The sequence below is a fragment of the Telmatherina bonti genome (genome assembly GCF_933228915.1).
Source record: "Telmatherina bonti genome assembly, chromosome: 13".
Lineage (NCBI taxonomy): Eukaryota > Metazoa > Chordata > Actinopteri > Atheriniformes > Telmatherinidae > Telmatherina > Telmatherina bonti.
The window spans coordinates 21,985,557-22,003,906 of NC_136611.1; the positions used below are offsets into that span (position 1 = coordinate 21,985,557).

Consider the following 18,350-nt stretch of genomic DNA (forward strand, 5'->3'; position numbering starts at 1 on the left):
CACTTTTACAGTTTTCCCCCATTCACTAATGCTCGTTTAGCAGGCTAAATATTATTTCAACATACAATGATGGTTAATTTAACCATATTTCACTGTGGTTTGTACTGTACGTTTCGCTTCAACTGCAAATTCACAAAGAACTGGGTTAGCCAAAACCTAAGGGTGCTTTCTTTTATAACCAGTGAGGGGCTGTCACTGGGTCTGTTTTAGTTACCCCCACCCACCTTCTAATTTCTTCCATCTTAGATTCCTCGTTGGAGTTTTTAAATCTTATGATCACTGTAGTAGAAGCCGTCTGCCTGTGTACATTTACACTCAGCCCACTGCCGTTTGTATGGGCTCCGTTTGTAAGCCGTCTTTTAACTGGTGCCATCCTTCCTGTTTTCATTCATCTTCCTCCTCTGCCTTTCCCCGCAGTTCCCCCCAACAGTCCCTGCAATCCAGAGGCCCAGTGCTTGGCAGCAACCCTGACCACACACTGAACTGCCACTTGTTGTGTGCAGAGTCCACCCGCCCACCCATCCCCACCCAGCTACGATCCCAAAACCACCCCACCTCAGCTCAGCAACCCCTGCCTTATTTCTAACCACACTGCCTTCTGTTCCACGTGGCATAGATTCTACTGTTCTTCTCTTACTTATCTACTGGGGAACTGTCTGTAAGGCTTGAGCACTAACCACTCCAATACACTGTTTTCTGAAATGGGAGTAGACTCAGTTTGCATAGAAGTAAGTCATTATTTTGTGGTTTCTGATAGATTTGGTAGAATTAACAATAGGCTAAAATAATATAAATCCAGCAGATGACATGCCTTGACATTTGTCTCCTAAGAGACACTGGGAACTGAGGACTATGTCTTTAGTTCTTTGAGCAGAGTGAGTTTTGTGAATTAAGGAGACATGCATTTGAGTTTGTGACTACTGATATCCTGTCCCCAATGTTGCAGGTGACTGAGCACTGTGTTTTGGGGCAGGAAAGGAAAAGCACATGCAGACCACACCTCCCCTGAGAGCCGGGCAAGACATTATGGGTAGCATGGGTTCAAGGTGGAAAATGGGTAAGTTTAAAATTTCTCATAAGAGAAAGTCTGCAATCAATATAGGAAAAATGCCTGCTAGTTATGGTTACAGTTCAGTCAGATTAGAGGGCTGTTCCTCAAATGTAAGCAAGCAAAGTCAAAGACCTGTAATTTATTCACTGTAAGTACACACTATAAACTCACTCTGGGCTCACTCTCTCTTTTGTGAAATTAGTTAGTGGCAAACAATTGTGGTTAGCAGAGTTAGCGCAACAGTTGCCAGTCAGAAATTTTTGTTAGCCTGCTGAGGAGGCGTCATAGTGTTCACTCAGTACTTACAGGTATCTTATGAGTTTTTATCATGTGATCAAACTCCTCGTTAATCTGTTTGTATTTCTCCTCAGTGCGTGGGGTGAGGATGAGAGCAGACTCGAGCTCTGGGCTCTCACCACCCTTGTTCTCCTTCTTGCTCAATGCCTGCCAGGTCCCACAACCACAGAAAAAGGGTGGAAACACACACATGAAGGGATGGAGAGATGGGTGGTAGGAACAGATGACAAGGAGACAAGGATGACGTGACAAGAGGCATGGGGGGGGAGGAAAAGAGAGGAAAGAAAGGTAAGAGGAAGGGTCTGTGTTCAGCGAGAAGTACTTACACACAGTCTCTGTCTGCTGATCATCAGATCAATGTCTTCGTTTATTTTCCTGTACTTGTCCTCAGACTCGGGGCTGTGACCAACCGAGTCATCTGCGTCGGGGTCTGGGCTGTCACACCCGTTTAGGCCCTTCTTTCTCAATGTCTGCAAACAGAGCAGTCGCACAATATAGTTGAAGGGGTTTGGTGTAGGGAAGAGAAACCCAGGTGAAGGGCTCGGGAGGCAGCTGATAATGAAGTGTGACGAGGTACGTTTAAGAAGAAAACTGGGAAGAAGACAAGTCCAATTAAAAGGCCTGTAGTTTGATTTAAAACAAAAAATATCCATTTTACAAGCATTTTTCATTGACAAGAAAATTAGCTCTGTTTTTGTAGATTTATCACGCAAAAGAGCTTAACCTTTTCTGCATCAATCATTTTGGAAAGCGCCATTCTAACATCTATTAACATGGATGTTTTGTGAGCAAGTAAACATACAAGTAAACATTCAAGATGGCACAGATGATTTATTACACCCAACAAAAGGACATAACAAATGATCACAGTCTTGAACAAATGAAAAAAGCATGGGACCTTGAAAAAAATAAATAAATACAGAAGAGGTGCACGGCTGTGGTTTAAGTGCTAGAAACAAGGCAGTTTCTGTTTTGGCCACCTGATGGCCACCTGCCCCCATTAGAGTGGGCAGAAAATAGCAGTAAACTACACTCTTCACTCACTCACAACTGCCTCTAACCGGAGCAGAAACAGAGACAAAGAGAGCTTTAAAAAACGGAGAGGGAGAGCTGCATCAGTCCTTTTTAAGATATTGTTGACAAACTTAACAACAGGGATGTGTTTCAGAATACATAACTGTGTGTGATAGCATGAGGATTTGTTTGCCTGAGCAAGTACGCATGTAATGATAAGGTGCTGTGTTCGTTTGCCTCTTAAAGTGAGAGACAAAGACTGAGCGAGAGAGAAGAAAAGTACAGTAGCTGACAGTTAGAGATCTCATCAAAGACACCCCCTCCTCCTACTCCTATCCACTCAGCCCACCCCTCCTTCCCTCTCTCCTCTTGGCTTTAATAAAGGGAGATTAGTCTACAGGAGGAATATCACGGGCCTGCTCCTGTCTGTGCAGTCGTCGCTTCACACTGCGCTCTCCTACTTTCATCTGAAAGCTCCATATCAGACAGACGTAATTAAATTTACTTTAGCACACCCTGTATTTGATGCTGATCAAGTGTGTGTGTGTGTGTGTGTGTGTGTGTGTGTGTGGGAGGGGAAAAAGGGGAATGAGTCTGTGTTTGTGTGTGCATGTGTGGGTGTGTGAGAGTGGGTGTACCGAGTTGAGAAAAAAAACAAAAAAAAAAACGAAAAAGCCACTGAGCAGGAGAAAGGAGGAAGATAGATGCCAAGATAAGTTAATCTCAGTGAACTTCTCTCTCTCTCATTTGTTTGTCTCTGTCAGTTCTCACTCACAGAACAGATATACGTGCAAGCTACTCCATCACAAGCAGCAGCAGAAGTGACAGGGAGCAATCTGGCTGCTTGGAAAACAAATAAAAATCCAGTCATCTCTCATGTCAGCACAACAAAGGCCTGTTTTTAGTGTGGTTTTAGTGAACTTAGAAGGCCTCTTTTGTGTGTGTGATAACTGTTTGATTCCTGAGGCGTCTCGTGGCGAGGCAGCTACTGTAAGTGTGTCAACATTTGCTGGCTCTCCTTTTCTTTCTCTGGATCCTCACTTGGCCCCTAGAGTGGAAATCAGGAATTCTGAATTTCAAAGTGTCTCTCATATCTCTGACAGTCTTTAGGAAATCACACCAAACAAATCAACCAAGGCAATGCAGGAGATCTGACTTCCAACAGACCTACAGGAATCAGGCATTCTTGCTGTAATAGAGGAGGATGAGTCAAGAGAACAAAGGGGTTGCAGAGGTTTAGCATGCTGTCTCTTTTGGCAAAGATGTAAAAGTTTGCTATTTCTTTTGCGTAGTTTCATTCTGGCCTCGGTGATGCATCATATCGAACTGACAAGAGATGAACTGCTGGCCTTTCTCAGTTCACATGAGAATGCACGCAAGTAAAAACAACTTTTCTTCCTACTTGCACACATTTCCACCTACTGATGCCAGCACAGCGTTCGTGAGATATTCACTTCCATTCTAGGAAGAACAGCAGTGGAGTATTGCTGGGAGATGAGAACAAGGGCTGGGCCAAAGGTGACACCCATATGGGGTAACTGAGCTGGTTGTCTGGTAGGGGGTTGGGCAGTAGTTAAACTGGGCATCGATGGGGGGGCAGGAGCCAGGCCATGAGTATTATATGACTGAAGGCATGTCGCCCAAGCTTAGTTCTCCAGCAAGGCTCAACATATTTAGAGTGCAGTACAAGGATGCCATGTCACTTATTCTAGTAATGTCCACCTGTTCATAGACATCACACCTGTTGCCAAACACTGACACATAACTCAGCCACCAATTAGATCAGCTGGAGGGCTTACGTGGCCATAAATGGACCTCTCATCTCGCACTTTCCACGTCATCACCCTATGACATATGTTTGCCATTGCATATAATTTGCCCTTCACCAAGAAGCCTGTGTTCTGTCTTCCCTTGAATTTGTTAAATGTTTCACCTCTGTGCTCCATGGAACCAACAAATACTTCTCTAAGCAAAGCTTTGAGTTTGTTATTTGGTGACATGATGGCACATCCGCAATTTATGTTGGAAAGTAACAAAAAGACATTGCGGCAATTTAGAGAAAGAACTGTCACAGAGAGACACAGTGTAGATATGATAACCTGGCATGAATATGGAAGCCTCGGGGAATATGGTAATATTAGGAGTAAAGAAGTAAATAAAATAATTTGGTGCACCTCACTTACAGCAAAAATTCAAAACACAAAACTTTCACCTAAATTCTTATTCTTGGTTAAAAATAGTTCCTTTTTCCAAACATCTATATTATATATCCAGCCATGTTGTCATTTACTAAATCTCACTGACATACAAGAGAGTTATTTAAATCATTGCCATTTCTTTTTTTACAATTACACTTAATTTTTCTGTATTTGCACTTGATGCACTCTGAACATAGTCGAGGGAAATTACCAAATATGGACATACAATGAGGTCAGAAAAATGTTCAGAAATGAGAAAAGATAAATTACCAAGTCACAAACTACCATTCTGCGAAATGCACCTGTCGTTAGAGAAACTGCGAGAACTGTGAGAGAAGTTGAGAGAGAAATTAAAATGACAAGGAGGAAAGATGGCGGAAAAGCTATCTTCTAGCTTTACTTTGTGTCTTTCTCTTTGGCCCCTTTGGAGGCTTGCTCCTAATTAAACTCCTTCTTCATGATGCTCCCTTATGAATCCACTCACAGGGCCTATGTGAAGCAGGCACAGCATAGACAAGGTGTCCTACATACTGAGACACCCGTCTCATCGGTACCCTTCACCCTCAGCTAAGCTGGCCTAGACTGTGATGGTCTAATAGGGACTATTGGACAGCACTGAGAAAACTGACTTAAGTATCCTAAGTTAGATTGAAGAAATCAGAAGCAGGCTTGTACGACAAACAGGCTGAATCACGTTGCCATATGCTTACAGTTTTGCAAAGTTACAATAGCAGGGAAATAAGTAATTCAGGATGCTGTTAATTTCATAGTTTGGATTGTTGGTGACAACTTGATGTAGCTCTTGACAAAAACAGTGGAGGGTATTTGGGTGTGAATTCTGGAGGGCCCCAGGGGGTCTGCTAGGGACAGCTGACGCCTGCCCAGAGCTCCTTCCATACCAGGATCCGTCTGCTCGGCATTCTGCCACCCTGCTCACCCTCTCTATCCCTCTATCCGTCTTTCTGCCCCCCATATTTCTGTCTCAGTCTGCTACTCAGTCTGTCTAGGCCTCACTATCATTCTATTCCCTACATTTTATACACTCCTATCATGTTTCAGCAGAATCTGAATCAAAACACTGTTGGCTTGATGGGGTAATCTTTATTTCTGGTAGACCCTGGCTAGTTGATGGGTTGTGTTTGGAAAGAGCTTCAGTGCTGACCATTGCCCTCTGCAGTTGTCTTGGCAGTGGCTGAAGGGTATGACACATTCAATATTGTGTTTATGGCTATTGGTGACAGCCAGGCCAGTGAATGTTTCTCAATGTCTTCAACCCAGTGACTGACAGCATCAGTGCAAAAACAGTCTACAGAAACAGACCTTATAATAGGCCTTTTATATCCTCTGGCTATAGTGTGATCCTCTGTTTACCCACTATTTTAAGCAAAACCAAGAGAGAAAATAATAACTAGATTTTTTCCCAAGTAAATGGTCCAGTTTATAGATTTGCACCATATTTCAGAAGTGGGTGGAAAAAAACCTGCTGACACACAGGCACAATATAAAAGCATCATTAACTGTGCCACTTATGGTTAATCGTGATTACTGCGCTTTTAAACTATGCTATAGTGAAATGGCACTGGAATCAGCGCTTGTCTCGCAAGGTCACAGTCTCTTTTTGTTGCATTGTTAAAACTGGGACAGAAACAGAATGGTTTGCTCTATCAAAATAGGACTTGGAGACATGGGAGTATTTGAAAAGTCCTTTGAATTATATGGGGATTTGTATTCTTGAAGTTTGATGTAGCCATCAGTGGTGGAAAAAACATTTAAATTAAAAATCAATCTTAGGTTTTCAAGTACATTTTTTAGTCCTGTCACAGCCAAAATACTAAACAAAAACTAAAAGACAATAAAACCTTCAACATTTTTATATAAAAATATTTCACAATGAAATTTGAGATTATGTCCAATTTTAATTGTGTCCAAAACCTTTTTTTTCTCGTCAGTAATAACTGTGTGCTCTACAGACTTTTAAGTTCTGGTTTCATACCTGGTGATAAAACCCAATGACATTCAAGTGGGCTATAATATTTTGAAAATTAGAGTGTAAAAGAGTTTCACAACCATCTATAACTGGGGTCGTGTAAACAATTTGAAAATCTACAGGCAATGTGTAAATGGTCCTAAATTCTCAAAATTTGGATAATATTCACCTTTTTTTGCCCTTTTTTCTAGAATGTTGGGTGAGACAAGTCTGGAAAACCACAAGCATTTATTTTTCTGTTGACAAAGTTAATATTTATAAGACATATTGGTAAGGTGCAATGTGGTTTAATGTTTGTAGGGGTGAGTCGAGGAAGATTAACATCATCCTCTCCCATCACAAAACCATACGGGTGGTCATGACTGTGAATAAGAAGTTCCAATTCTGCATTATTTGACCAATCAAGGTGGCCTTGCTGGAAGCAGAAAATGAGTAAGAATATAGTTAAGATGTTCCTTCATTCCCTTTATTTCTATATATTTTGGGTGTGTCAGGCTCACTCTATTTTGCTCTCATTTTTGTCTCTGTCCCTTATTCTGTCTCCGTCTCTCTGGCTCACTCTTTCTCTTCTCTACTTTACAGAGTGGAGGGAACATCAGAGGGATCAGGCTGGCTTAGTTTATTGGAAGCAGATGGCAGACCAAAGGCAAGAGGGCCACAGTTTCATGAAGCGTAGTTTGAACATGCCAGGACCATGTCGAGGGGCATGCCCATAGACGATGGCTACACGGTGTGTATGTGTGTGTGTGGTTTTTTTTTCTAGGGGTGGGGAGGTGATTTAGTAGGTTACCGGTCAAATGAATAGGATCTAAAAACACTCTGTCTGCGTCTTTTTTTTCATCTGTACATTCTTTATTTACTGGTTGAGCTGACAATTACATCAATGAATTTCAGTGATTTACTGGCTTTGAAGACCCTTACTTCTGGTGCCCTACTGCATTATAAACAGGAATCAGAAGACAAACCCAGAGATACATCCTCCTTTTGCAAAATGGCGGTGTGTTCAGAGATGTAACAATTACTTTTTGGACGTTTTCTCTGTCAAAGGGACTCTTCCATTAGTTAAAATATTTAGAGACAGGAGTGGATATCACAGCAAAAAAAGTGTTAAAATAAGCAAGAGAAACACAAAGCAAGGCAGAGATAAAAGGGTACTGCGCACAACAAGGTTCCTCCACATTTCTTCAAACTGTCACTGTGATGGTGCATGTGCTAAAAATCACTGTTAAGAAGAGCCCACTGGCCCACTGCAGACGAGAGCCCACTCAGAAGCACACAATCCTAGCTAGCCAGCACACAGCAGAATACCAGATGGTGCAGTGCTTCCCATATGGAAGAGACACACATTGAGCACATGTTAGAATCCAACACTGTTTGCTGCAGCAGCATCCCGGCCCTGGGAACAAAGTGGTCATTCAGACTTGTCACTACACTGTATAATTAGCCAGATAGACATTATGACCCACAATGCCAGCTCAGTGAAACTGCATAAAGAGGGCACTTATGTGTTCACCCTTAGCCTAGCCATCTTTCATCCCATCTACACTCCAGTTGTAAAATACTTCTCTATTCAAATGAGAGAAACGAGAATGGGTCTATACGTGCTACTGGAGTAGCATAAAAATCAATTTGCCAAGGCTGAACTGTGTGTGTTTTGTACACTCCTCTAGTTTTTCATGCTTTTTACACTGAAATGGGATATGACCTGTTTATGTCATAGATATTACAGCGCATGTGACTGCACTGTGATACACTTATATCAGCAATGACATAATATACCAACTTGAAAGCAATGCTATATAGTGACACTATTGCCAAATCCTGGGGTGAAAACCTCAAGACCCATTGCATCCCCCCCCCCCCCCCCCCCCCCCCCCACACACACACACTACCCTCCACCATTTATCGTCACTTAGCGTCTTTTGTCTCTCTTTCTCTTATCGCGTGGTACCATAGCAGGAAAAGGGAGCTGGGGGGCGGGGGGGGGGGGGGGGGGGGGGGGGGGGGGGGGGGGGGGGGCATGAGTAACAATGACCAGCCGGTTGACCTCTATACTGTGACCTTGAGTTTCCACACTATCCAAAGCAGCAATCATAGTTGGGGGGGGAGCTCTAGGCAGGGCAGGGAATGCCATCTATAAAAATAGATCTTCATTATTCAGAATTTTCCACAAATAGTTTTAAAGAACAAGGCATTATTTCATCTTGATGGCTGGCGTGAATTGTTTTGGGCTGTGTAGTGGAAAGCCTTGCCTTTTGGCAGCATGGCCTCAGAAGTGGCCTGCCTTTTTCACTGCTCCTCACCACAGGGACCACATATTGGCACATTTCAAACAGTCTATTTTTAAGACCGTCTTTTGTTGTTGTGTGAGTACCTCAGACTTCCGCTTTAGTACTGACCTTAAAAAACACCTCTGAAAGAGATCCAAGTGGTGTAATTTCTTGTCTGAGGTTCTGCTTTTTTGGTCAGTGGGCATCTGATGTGGAAAAAAGTGCTGAGCCTGTAGATCACATATATTATCGCCATCTTGCATTTAACCCATCTAAATGTTGGAAAAGGGCGCATAGTCTATAAAACAGGAACTCAGTAAACTCCTTCCCTTAATGTTGAGGCTGGCGCCACAGACATATGTGCTTTCAGAGTTTGTCACTTTTATCCCAATATTTAACTCTTTAACTGACAAAGATGATAAACCAGTCCACAAATGTCTTTTTTTTCTGTGATGAAAAAGTTTTTGAGAACAGCCACACAGGAAGGCTCTGTTTGATGAAGTGTGGGAGCAGATCAACATTATAAATAAATAAAAGACTTCTTTATTCAAGAGATCAAATGTTTCTAGGCACCGCAGGGTCTTACACTGACGGTTTTCTGCATGTGGTCGCCGAGGGCAACTCTTCTTGGTCAATCCTCAGAGAGAGAGCGAGGCTAAGAGATGAGAGGCTGAATGAATACCCTTTGCTTACTCACTCCTTCTGCTCCTAAAACAACCCCTCCCCACCCACTCAGTTAAAATCACAAGGAGGGGAGGAGGATTAAAGAGAGAAAGCTATCCCAGTCCTATTCTTCCATTTGTGCTTGGCATAGCTGGCTATATTTAGCTTCTTCGTATTCTATTTTTAGAGTGCTACCACTTTTTGAAACGTTTATTAGAAAAGGAATACATCAAACAAAATGGTGGTTGTTTTAGGGGTGGTGTGATTTGTGGTGAGTTCAGTACATGCTGCCAGTCCCGTGGAAGAAAAGCATGTATTTACTGTAAAGGAACAAACAATTCTGTGTCTGAATCGTGATGTTCAGAACTGAAGTTAGAGTGTGGGATGTACAGCAAAACACAATATTTACTGTCCATGTTGTGCTCTTTTAAAAGAAGCTTCTCCACATCTAGCAAAGAAGTCAAGTTCAATACTGAACTTTTGGCAAACCTTGGTGCCTTTATGAAAAATGTTCATTAATGTCAAATATGTATCATTTATGTTTGGCTTTACTGTGTTGGCTGCTTTTGTACTATAAAAACAGATAGAAAAAAATCCAATCTTTTTGATAGAAGTGATCTAAACATGTCATAGCTGGGAAGGGAATTTGACCTTCTGGGGCTATTCAGCGTAGTTGTAAATAACTGTAAAATAATTAAGTATATTTGCAGCAAGACAAAATGACTCAAGCCTCAAGTTTATGAAAAAAGGGCAACTCATTTGTAGCTCATCCCCATCACATTTTGACAAGAAACAAACAAAACAAAAAGGGCATTGTTGCATAATTGTATGCTGTTTTATTTTATTTATTCTTTAATCAAACTGGTCTTGTAATTAATAGAGGCCTAGATAATAAAAATAAAAAAATGCTATTGTGCGTCTCAAAATGGGATTATGTTACCATTGGTCTTTCCCACTTTTTTCTTTTTATAGCTAATATGCACTCAACCACAGGTAAGGTACTTTTTTCTTCATATGGCAGTGTGTGATAGTATGTGAGAAAACTGTCATCTTAATCTTTGTTTTCACAAACTGCTTTACTATTAGCTTGTCAGTGTCACAAGGTTAATTTACTTAGTCGGTCAAAGCAGCTTCAAATCTTAATCCACAGCTCACTGGGAAAAACAAGCCATGTTGTCGATCACTAGTAAACACTGAGGTACTGTGATTGCCGTGACAACCACACCTCTTATCTCCACCCCATGCTACATCACATGTGCCTTCTTCTAAAGCCACAAAATGACTGCATACAAAATTAAGGTGGAGCACTGAAGTACAGCAATATGACTCCTTTATTTCTCTTGGATGCTGACACATATTAAAGTAATAGCAAATAAATTACATTCAAGTCCAAGTAATTATGAAGTCTCCGAGAGTCATGAGAAGAAGTCATTCAGTGAGCTGATCAACAGAGAAAACTCCTCGAGGCTAATGTTCTCTGTGCTGTTTAGAAACCAAATAAGCACATAGAATAGCGCACATGCTGAAAAATATTTTCACAAGAGCGCGGTAGAGCACGAGCACACTGACACTTCAGAAAGGGAGATCACATGTCCTGTTTATTTGTAAGAATATTAGGAAAAAGGAAAAAAAATAAAATAGCAAACCCACCCAAATTAGTCTTTACAGCATTTAGGATGTGTTAAAAAAAAAAAAAAAAAATCACGTTTTATTTGTTAATGTTATGCTGGGAAACTACAGTGGATATTCTATCTCTCATACCATCTTTATGTACTTTCCCTTTACATTTCTTCATTTACACCCCTCCACCATCACCACCCCCTCTCTCTCACTCCCCCCTCCAGTGGACTGTCACTGGGCTGAAATCACACCTGTGCTTCTCACACATCTCGGCACACGGGTGAAACATACGCAGGGTGAAACATGGTGAGGGAGCTTTGCTGAATCTCATTAGCCAAGCAGGTAGTCATTAACAGAATGACCTTTGGAAATAATTACCAGCCTCTCTCCCACCATCCCTCTCTCCCACCCTCCCTTCCCTCTTCGCTTCTCACACTCATCCATCCCTCTGTCCCTCCTGTCTCACTCTCATTCAATAGTTCCTTCTTAGTGAGGATGGAGGGAGAAACAGAAAAAAAGAAGTTGAAGTAAAGTGGTGACTCCAGTCCCTGCTGCTGCTGCTGTTTAAGATTAGGGTGAACTGAACTTTCAGATTAGGTTAATCTGCTGGAAATGGGATTGGCTAATGGCTCTCCTCTGGCAGGTAGGCAGGCAGGCTGGTCGGTTCAGAACTAAAAGCCATGTGCCATTCCATGTGACACCTGAGCAAATGACACGAGAGTGTGTGTGTGGTCCTTTCTGAGGTCACCACAATGCCATCAGCTCTGCAGGGTTCAAGCCAATTGTCACCACGTATGTTCACACGCAAGTACGCATGTAGATAAGCCATGCCGGCACAGGTCATACAGTCTATGCTTGTATATAAGGACATTAGCTACACACAATGCACGTATGTTTTCTAGTTTGTTTCTTCTTTTGTGTGGCATTGTTTTAATATAGTGTTCCTGTCAAAAAAACTGGTCAATAAATTCACAATTTCTCCTGTTAGATCAGATTTCAGGTGGTTAGAGTATATTTCACTATGCTCACAAACCTTTTTGTTTTCTCTCTCTTTTTTTTTTTTTTTTTTTTAAGCAAACCTGTGTTCTTTGTTTCAGAATTGGGAAGAACAAGTGCATTGTAGATCAGGGATTTGGCAAAGCCCAAGTGTGTTGTTGGATTTGGGGCCTTTCAATCACATCACAGGCCAGCAAATGCTGCTTAGATTTGGGGTAGAGCTGTAGTAATTTGGGGAGGGGGTGGTGGGGGGGTGGTTTTCTCATGTGCTGTTGCAATTAACTACAAAACCAAATAATCAATGATGACTTAAGGTGATTGTTTTTAAGCAAGAAGAGTGAGAGGAAAAAAATGGGAGATGGATCTATTCTATTGTTATTCCCAAGACAGCTCACTGTTTCTCCGTTAATGCTGTTCATATGTTGAGGAAATCAGCCTGGCTAACAGAGAGAACAGGGAATCTATCTGCATGTTTGACTCTTTTATCTGGAGCCAGACTCAGAATGTCCCATCGACCTGCCAGTATGACACACTTGGATCCTCAATAAATAATCCAGTGATAAATGATGTTTTTCTCTTTTATCAAACTATGAGAGCATAGATAGGTTTGGATATCTCTCTGTACACTCATCATTAATAAACAGGACCTCCCCTTGTCACATGCACAAACCAGTAACACTGTGTATTAATTTTCTTTCTTTTTTTTTTTTGAACAGTTTAACAGTTATCTGGGGAGTCTGAAATATTGCTGTCCTATGTGGAAGATTACTACATATTACTACATTACTACATATACATATATTTATTATTAGTTTTTTTCAGTGGCAACTGAACTGTATATATATATATATATATATATATATATATATATATATATATATATATATATATATATATATATATATATATATATATATGTGTGTGTGTGTGTGTGTGTATGTATGTATATGTGTGCGTGTGTGTGTGTGTATAATGTCTTTTCTTTATAATTTTCTGTCACCATGCCCCTGTTTGAGACCATTTAAATTATTTTGTTGACCCATACATAGATTCAGTATAAAGAGCTAAAAACAACAAACTTAGAGATGCTGTGTGTTAAATGAAAAACTGAACACAGAGGACAAAAAAAAAGAAGTAGAGAAAGAAGCCCTCCAGCCCCTTGTAAACATGCTGTTGCTAGAGAGGCAGTGCAACACACTCAGTGCCACTCGCTCAACAACGCTAATTATCAACCAAAGACATGCTAATTACATAGAGCTTTATTGCTAATGTAGCAGGCCTCTATGCCAGCCGCCCACACTCTAAGCTCCGCTCCCCTACCTCTGCCTCTCCTCCCACTACACCTTCAGGCACAGCAGTTAATAGAGGGAGAATGAAGCTTGCATTTCAGCATGGTAAGCGCAAGAGCAACAAATTTTACATTGGAAACGACGTGGATCAAACACCATATTTAAGATCTTTTTACTCCTTCATGAAAAAACTTCTTGATCTTGGCCCCCCTCCTTTCCCCACACCACAATCAACCTGTCGTCTCAACGTGAGGTCAGCTGAACTCTTTTTCTCCTTACAAACTCAACAATCCACCCACATTTCTGCACCTGTGATGCTGCCTAACAGCAGAGTTACAACCATCCTGTTCTTCCACCCTTCTCCACACCATCCTCCCACCCATGCTAAACGTGCTAATGTCAGCCCTGCGGCCAATCGCTGCAGAGCGCCAGAGCTGAAGGCCTCTTCAGATCGATTTCTCCTGCAGTGAGTTACTCAGAAAGCACAGAGTCCTCAGAGGATCAAATTGTACGTAGTGATCCACAGCGCTCTTCCCCACAAGGCTCTTTAGCATCTTTCCCTGACATGGCTGTTTACATGTTAGCCATCCTTGGCTCGCTAATGGAGACAATGTTAAAGAAAATGCTACAAAGCCATGAGCTCTCATCATAGGCACTTGCTGAAACATGTGACAACTCTCTTCAGCTGGAGGTTTAGTCACTGACTGTACAAGGATTGAAGTGCTTGGTATACAAAAGACCACGGCACTGAAAGATTTGCTTGCTTCAAAAGCATCAGCTATAGCCTAATTGTAAATCTTATTAAGAGAATGCACAAATTAATGTTTCAATATATTTTTACATTTACCAAAGATTTGATTATTTTTGTAGTAGGTGCTTTGAAACTGCAGCAAAGATGCACAATGGTTTTCTAATGTTTATCTAATATTATAAAGTTGCATAACTTATGTAGCTAAGCTACACAAAAGTAGAATTCTGTCAGTATAAAAGTTCAGTTGTATGTATTGTAGGTGGGGGATAAAGAATGCGCTGCATAGGTGAATGTTTTTATGCCTTTCAATGCAGTCCAGGATAATGCACCAAGTCCATCTCTTTGTTTTCATCATTGTGGTTAGTCATATGTTAAGTGCTGCATCACTTAATGTATGAACTACATCAACACTCTTCTCATTTATACTGCACCAAATGGAATTGGTGAAGGAACAGTGCAGTACAGAAATCAGTAAACTACTCTTGAGGTTTGGTGCAATACATTTATTTAAGCTGTTTTTAACTCCCCAAACATATTAGAATGATATAAATTGTGGAGATAATGCAGGGAAAAAAACACCTTCAAAACCTTAGGATATGTTTGTATGTAAATTGATTTCTAGTCAGGTGCAAAGTGCTCTCTGGAACAGAGGGGAAATAATTCTGTGCGTCTGTCCATCCTAACTGGGCAACCAGTCCATAACAACCATAAAGATTAAAACATGTCCCATGCTGTTTGATCCCATGTCAGACTGGTCAAGCCACAGGACTATATTTTGCATTCATTCAAAACATGCCATTGAGCACTATGTGTCCTTTGGTGCTCTTCATGTTTTTTAAATGCTGATCCCACAATAACAAATTTAAAGATTTATGCATGGATTGTATGAATTATGGCCTGGTTGGTCTAAAAAAATTAACAGTGTGCTTCAGTCAGATGTTGGCTGAATTACAAGAGCATGCATTAATGATATATTAAAAAAAAAAAAAAAAAAGAAACAAAGGATGGAGAGAAAGCTGATGCTCTGAGTGACCTCTAAGCCTCCAGCATTATGCCTCCATTGTGATGAGTCTAAATGCTGGTCTCTATATCTTTTGCTAACAAAAACTAACAAGTTGATATTCACAAATCTCTTTAGAGGCTTGAATTATGCCTGTTATTAAATTTTAACATGGGTCATGAATTTTTTTAAAAGATTATAGGACAGGTCCTTTTTATCTACCATCATGAGCAACGTAAAAGTGAAAGCTCAGCTTCGATTTCTTTCTTTTCTTTAAAAGTTTAAAAATTTGTGTTTAAGCTTATGCAAATGAAGTATCTAAACATAAACATTTTAGTATTGAATGAAAGGTAAATATGCATAAAATGACCATATTTTGCCTTTTGCCCAAAGACTGCTGGGATAGGCTCCAGCTTCGCCACGACCCTTTATTGGATCAAGCGGTTAGGATAATGGATGAATGAATGAATGAATGAATGAATGAATGAATGAATGAATGACCATATTTTCAATGCAATGTAATTCATGTTTACTATCCTTGTCTTCAGCGATTCTAGAATTATTCTATAATAATTAATATATTGTTTTTGACACTTTCATATATTTAGAAAGATGACTCATTCAAAATTAGTTTTAAGGCCTGATGTTGTTACATGACAGCACACTGAAACAGAGACAAGGGGAAAGCAGCAAGATTGATGAAGTCTGTATGAATGCAGTCATGTTTGTGTATGTGGCCCACCAGGTCTGTCAGAGCTCCAGAGTGAATGTTGCATAACGGTTCACGTTGAGAGCTTAAGGCTCCAGGAAGGTGTAAGCGTCATTTCCTGCTGTATCTACCTGCCTAGAGGTTAGGCTGACAGTGCTCTTTAACATTGCCTTGAGCCACTCAAGCTACATGTGTCCAAAGCAAGTCAGATCAACACCCTCCTCTTAGAGGTACATCAATGGTGACAAGACACCAAGGGCTGGGGGTGGTGATTACACACCACAGGGGACAGTCTGAAAGGACCAGACCAATGATCGGCTTCCTCTTTTACGTTGTAAAATATTACAATGCAATGAAGTATTTTGAATAAACATATTTTCCTGAAACTAATGCCATATTGTATGTCCTAAAATACATTTTCTAAAAGTAATTGATACTGCAACTGAACCCTTGGGAAAGACTGACAAGCTATGGGAGCAATTATTTCTTGCACTGCGTTAGGTGCGAAGACTAAAAGAGAGAAGTAAGGGTTGCTGAATGAGTCACAAACGCGGTAACCATCTGTCTGCTTGTGCTTTTGCATGAATGTGCATGTGCGTGCACGTGTGTGTGTGTGTGTGTGTGTGTGTGTGTGTGCTCTGGTGCATCTGTGTACAAGTGCATGTTTGCCGTCTGTGTTTTCTTGTAACTTACCTCCACAATATCAGAGTTGGTCCTGCTCTCATGGGGCTCATTGTACTCAGTGTATTTAAGGAGGACCTTGTCCATGTCTGTGCTGGCATACTGGAACAGCTTGTTGGTGCTGTTGAAGATGATCAGGGCAATCTCACAGTCACACAGCACGCTCAACTCATACGCCTTCTTCATCAGGCCAAACTTTCGCTTTGTAAATGTCACCTGGGTGAGGAAAGAGATGAAAAACAAATTAGCAGATAAAGAGAAGCTGAGGCAAGCGATGAATAATTGTTCTTATTCACCAGAAAAAAAAAAGATATTTGCAGCATGTTCAGACCTAGAATTAAACAAAAATTCAAGGCTACCATGAGAACAAATCTGACTTGTGGTAATAATTATGCCAAAATGATGAAAAAGAAAAAGAAAAAAAAAACCAAACTCTTGACCTGTTCAGTTGTAATGAGAGCACAATATGAGCGAATAAAAAGAAAGATGATGTCATAAAATGTCTTTCCTTTTTTTTTTAAATTATAAGTTTTCAAGGAAACATGATTAAAGGAAAATTAAGTCTGCAGAGGGTTCAGCAACCCCTGACTGTAACAGACCACCCATTATACCAGGGAAAAAAGAAAAGAAAAAGAAGCTGGGTTTGCATTTAAGGAACTGAAAATATTCTGTCTCAGTCAGATAACGGTAAAGAAAATCAGTTATTGCTTGTACATCAAAGCCCACAGAGGATCATCATGGAACATGTGTCAAGTTTAAGTGCCACCCAAATATGTCCCAAGCGTACTTTTTTACTTTCTCACACCTTTGGCACAAAGGCAATACTATTCTAATTGTTGAGTTGTCCAGTTAACCACTTTGTAATATGACCTTTTAAATCTTTCCCTCTCTGTTTGTGGGTATTTATAAGTATGTCTGTGTATGTGAGAGCCATAAGATCAAGACCCTTAGCTACCAAAGAATAAAAAGTAGTCATACTGTCAAAAAAAAGCCTCTATTCCTCTATTGTTTGGATCAAAACTAGAGCAGTGAAAGTGAGTTAATTCCAGTGAGCTGCACCTGGTTTCCTTTCTAAGCCATTTGTGCAAGCTCTTCAGCTGTATGGCAAAAAAAGAAATAAATAAATAAGAAATTGCCACCGCCAGCATCCCTGCATGTTCTTATTGGAATTTCTTTTGTTTTGCCCTGTGACTGTGTGTATTAATTACATTAGAGACCTATCTTGACAAAGCTTTTTACAAGGATGAAATGTTGCCAGATCTGTACCCAGCTGGTACCTACCCGTCTTAGTTTGTTGATTTACTGCATGCTTGCCCATTTTATTCTGACACTTATGCAAACCAAAAAGCATAGAAAATGAAGTAATAAACATGCTAACAGCCACGAGTATAAAGATCCTTATAACAAAACCTTAAAAAAACAATTAAAAAAAAACCCTTCTTTGTGGTAAATCAGGTCCATAAATGGGTTTTAGCAATTATCTGTAATGCACTATGTTTCTATAATTTATCTATAATGCACTACCCTTCAGAAGCTTGAACAGATATTGATAGTATAGAATTTCTTGAAATCATATCTCCCAGGATGCACCAGAGAAACTGAATACCAAACTCTTCCTCACCTCCATCCTGTCTTTCTTTCCATCTCCCTCATAACTTAGAAAAAAAAAACTAGAAAAAAAACCTTGCACGAACTGCCACATCCTGGATCCTCTTCTTTTCCAAAAGTTTTCTAGTGACGTCACTGCATCGTGCCGAGCTACCTCTCAGACAACCGAGGCTGAAACTGAAGACATGAACAGTGTTCTAACTCCTGACAAACCAG

General features: G+C 40.6%; 1 protein-coding gene across 12 annotated transcripts in view; it reads right to left on the reverse strand.

Moving 5' to 3' along the window:
• Nucleotides 1–18,350, reverse strand: part of mef2cb (myocyte enhancer factor 2cb) — a 67,344-nt gene that overhangs the window by 9,781 nt on the left and 39,213 nt on the right. For 6 of the 12 annotated variants that reach the window (XM_079251002.1, XM_079251000.1, XM_079251001.1 and 3 more), the window contains 3 exons: nucleotides 16,539–16,742; nucleotides 1,675–1,818; nucleotides 1,358–1,495 (listed from right to left, as the gene is read on the reverse strand). In XM_079251002.1, the coding sequence (XP_079107128.1) occupies nucleotides 1,358–1,495; nucleotides 1,675–1,818; nucleotides 16,539–16,742 (486 nt within the window). The remainder of the gene's footprint in view (nucleotides 1–1,357; nucleotides 1,496–1,674; nucleotides 1,819–16,538; nucleotides 16,743–18,350) is intronic. The other 6 variants (XM_079250997.1, XM_079251004.1, XM_079250995.1 and 3 more) reach the window with 2 other exon arrangements.